The sequence below is a fragment of the Colobus angolensis genome, unplaced genomic scaffold, assembly GCF_000951035.1.
Source record: "Colobus angolensis palliatus isolate OR3802 unplaced genomic scaffold, Cang.pa_1.0 Scaffold117, whole genome shotgun sequence".
Lineage (NCBI taxonomy): Eukaryota > Metazoa > Chordata > Mammalia > Primates > Cercopithecidae > Colobus > Colobus angolensis.
The window spans coordinates 2,769,226-2,773,329 of record NW_012112808.1 but is presented as its reverse complement, the minus strand read 5'-3'; the positions used below and the strand labels follow the sequence as shown (position 1 = coordinate 2,773,329).

The window sequence follows — 4,104 nt, the reverse complement described above, 5'->3', positions numbered from 1 at the left end:
ATCTCAGAAAAAAAAAAAAAAAAAAGTGCAATTTATCGTGCATCAGTTTTACTTCCATTAAGTGTAAAAACATTGGATATTAGAAACTAAGTTATTTTACAAGTGTTGTTGTTAGTAGTCCTCATTAATATTTTCAAGGAGAATTAACAGATTCTCCTCGAGTAGAATGTCTTCTTTCAGAAGGAAATTTCAGATTGGCAATTCATAGAGGTAGCTAAATTCCACTTCCTCTTCTCAACTGTGGCATGGTCGACATTTGGGCCAGGTAATTCTTTGTCAGAGGGACTGTGTGTGCGTTGGCAGATGTTAGCAGCATCCCTGGCCAGCATCCACTAGTTGCACTGCCTGTGCACCCCCATGTGACACTCAAAACTGCCACCAAACACTGCTGAATACCCTATGGGGCAGAACTGCCCCTTATTGGGAACTACTGCTCCAGGCTTAGGCCATGTTGCTTCGACAAATTTTTTGTTGTTGTTGCTCAGAGTCCAGAATTATTATGTTTAATTCCTAAGATTGTGCCAGGGTTGTTTGGGTTTTTTAAGCACACTGAGACAATAATAAAGGTTTGGGTCTAACCCCTTCCCTCCAGCCCATTTTCTGTTACAGATGAGATATGCCTGGCCTAAAATATATTAACTATTCTTGTGTGCCCTCTTTTCCTTTAACACATCCCTCCAGCTCCCACGTCGGATTTTATCCCCAGTTCCCAGAGCCTAGTCTCACACATGCTTTGCTTTCTCAGTGCCAAAAAAGGCAGATAATGTTGCAACAAACACGTGCAGTAGGGGTCTGGAGCAATTAATCTTAGTAAGGATTCCTTTTTGTTGATGATTATAGGATGTGCAAAAAGATTTGTAAATATCATTGCTTGGAACTGACCCTCTTGTCCCCAGTATTTCTTTCCCTTTATTTTATAAGAAGGGTTCGAAACAGATACTGACTGTGCAATTTTAAAATACCAGTAAGCAGCATATTTAACCTTGTACAGATGGCCGGCCCTTTTTTTTTTTTTTAATCGTCTTTCTATTTAATGAGTAACTGGAATGGGGGAGGAAATGACTTTTTTAAATAAGAGATTAACTAGTGACACTGTGGCTGAGAGGCAGTCCCCCTGTGCCCGGCACCCTTGACATTTCCCTGGGCATTGTCTGCCATAGACCTGAGGCAGTGCTGCCCAGAATCAGTGCTGAGCCAAAGATATTTCTCCTGTGCATATGTGTTTTGTGACTCCATCTTCTCTGGTTGGTCTGAGGATAGCTGAGACAGTGGAGGACATTCCTCACGTGCTGGTTTTAATGACAATGATAGCACTTTCCAGCTGGGTGGGAAGTTGTTTCTGGAAATTTCTTCTCTTCTTCTTGACACCACCCAACAATATCTTGACCGTGTTCTGATTGACTGATTGACTGATTGATTGATTGATTGAAACAGGGTCTTACTCTGTCACCCAGGCAGGAGTGCTGTGGCACCATCACAGCTCACTGCAGCCCCTACCTCCTGGGCTCAAGTGATCCTCCCGCCTCAGTGCACCACCATGCCCATCTAATTTCTGTATTTTTTGTAGAGATAGGATTTCTCCATGTTGCCCGGACTGGTCTCAAACTTCTGAGCTCAAGCGATCCACCCACCTTGACCTCCCAATTGACCATGTTCTTAACTCTTGTCTCTTCCACAGAAATACCTCAGGGACTTTTTCAGCGTGATGCTCCAGTCCGCAACATCTCCCCTCCATATCAACAAAGTGGGGCTGACTCTCTCGAAACACACCATCTGTGAGTTTTCGCCATTCTTCAAGAAAGGAGTCTTTGACTACAGCAGCCATGGGACAGGGTAGAGCTAGGGCTGATGAAGGAACCACCAAAGCAGTGCCTTCTCGTTGAAGCCGGCTCCCATGCAGGGCAGCTCCCCCATGCGAGGATCCGGGTCTGCCTCCTCCTGCTGAAGGCAGACGTGCAGCAGCGGGCCCGGGCCACCTCACGTTTTCATACCTAGTGCCTGAGTTTGGGGATAGGATGCTCTGCCTGCTGATGTGACCCTCGCAGGCAGCCATTACCATTCCATTGTGGATGAACGTGGCCTTTTCCCACAGTGCTTCCTTCTCACTGCGCAGCAAAGTTCGTCCCCTGTGGCAAGATAGATGTGGCTTGGTCATCATGGGCTCCCTGAGCCAAGCCAGCCTGGGACCTCCCAAAGTGGGTGGCTTACCAGACCACCCTTAAATGACTTTCATCTGGTTTCCCCTTTCACCAAAATATACTCGTATTTTTAATATTCCTTCCATGTGGCTGACTATATTCCAAGAAAAGCATTTGAAATTATTTCATTGTACTTTTTTCTTTTTTTCCGTCATTTGAATCAAACTTTTATATAAAACCTAAACACTGATGTTTACACAGAATTTCATATTCTGCAAAAGGGATTTTTTTGATCCAATCATGACTGTAGTCTTCCATGCTTGACAAATTGGATGTAGACAACATCACTTAAAACTTCTATAAATCCCTACAATAGAATATTTATTTAACCTTGAATATTCAAGAATGTTCTCCCAAATCTAAATGGCTACTGTGCATTCTTGGGCGGGCTTTTTCTGCTAAGCACAAAATGAACGCAAAGCTAAATGCATATTTTTAAGTATTATTTTGTTCACATTTTTTGTTACAGAATCTACTGGATCTTTGGCTGGAAAACTAGAATTTATAGCAGTTTATTAATGATACCTTAAATTACTCAGGACTTAATGTAGCATTGCACTTCTGTGTACAGTAAAAGTGCTTTGTTTTACTAAAGAGAAAAATGTGAGTGGAAAAAATATGTATGTGGTATATATTCAAATGTATATAATTCTATCTATAGATTTATATATGTACACATTCTGTACGATAGTTCCATCAAAATATGTTATCACACCAAATTTATTAAATGTGTTTGCTTTTTCAAAATTTAAATTGAGCTGCTATCAATATTAAATGAAGATTTGGCATCCAACCCTGTAGCTCAGCTTATTTTAAGTCTGTGACATGATCATTCATACTAGTCTGTTTAAACATTGATCTAATGTGCTTGGAAAGATACATAATGTTTAACTCAGCGTTTGTGTTGCAGAAGATGCAGTGATAGTAATGATTGAAGTCGTAAATGAATGGTTAACAGAACATGTTTGCATTCAGTCTTCTAGAGAATGCCTTCACAACGAAGTTCTCCAACCTGAAAAACATGTGTAAACAGGCAATTATCCCTATAAGGAGGAAAACTAGTACTGCACTAATTAAATATCATAGTTGAGTGTGAAAAAAAATGAGGACATTGTTGCTGCAGAAGGACCTGCTTTTGTCTGCAGTTGTGATTATGGGCATAGGTTTAGGAGCACTTACTACCAGAGAATTTCCAACTAGAGATTAAGGGATAAGAACTGGGTAGATAATAATTAACCATAGGTCATTTATTTAAGAGGAGTCTTAAGCACTAAAGATGGTCCCTCATTTGCTGAGTAAACTAAGTGGTTTTTCTTCAAACTGACCAGATAATCCATCTCTTGGCCTTTGAGGCCAGTATTGGAGACTAGGCTCCCGGTAGGCATTTTGTTAAAATCATACAGGAGGTTTGGCAAGAATAAATCGACACGTGTTTGTAAGAAGCACAGGAATCAGAAGATCTTTCTATTCTAATCCTCACCTTAAGTAATTACAGTTGAGTTTGGAGTTTGAGTACTACTAGCAAGCTCTGGCTAGTCGGCCATAACATGGGAGTCGTTTTGCCTCTCTAGGCCTCAGTCTCCCCATCTGAAAATGAAGCTGTGGTACTGAATGGTCTCTTGAGTTTCATTCTAGCCCATGGTTACAGCAGAGGAATAAACCACGTCATTCAGACTCATTTCAGTCCCTCGTGTGTGGACGTGAAGTACATACTCCAATCTGATTTAAAGGCAGCTGATTCTGAATAAAACATGAGGGAAAGTGGAAAAGCAAATGAAAAGTCACATCTAAACAAATAACAGAATTCCTTTCTGGAGTGAAGATAAGACAGATGACAGAGTTAGGATAACAAATGGAAACTCCATTGATTTGGACTAATTTAAAAGAGTAAAAGGAAGTTAGCAAT

General features: G+C 40.9%; 1 protein-coding gene across 3 annotated transcripts in view; it reads left to right on the top strand.

The window, feature by feature from the left end:
* The window catches only part of KIF16B (kinesin family member 16B), a 325,669-nt gene extending 322,681 nt beyond the window's left edge, over positions 1–2,988 (top strand). For all 3 annotated transcript variants that reach the window (XM_011962694.1, XM_011962686.1, XM_011962678.1), the window contains one exon: positions 1,679–2,988. In XM_011962694.1, coding sequence (XP_011818084.1) covers positions 1,679–1,837 — 159 coding nt within the window. In that variant the 3' untranslated portion in view covers positions 1,838–2,988. The remainder of the gene's footprint in view (positions 1–1,678) is intronic.
* The last annotated feature ends 1,116 nt before the right edge of the window (positions 2,989–4,104 follow it).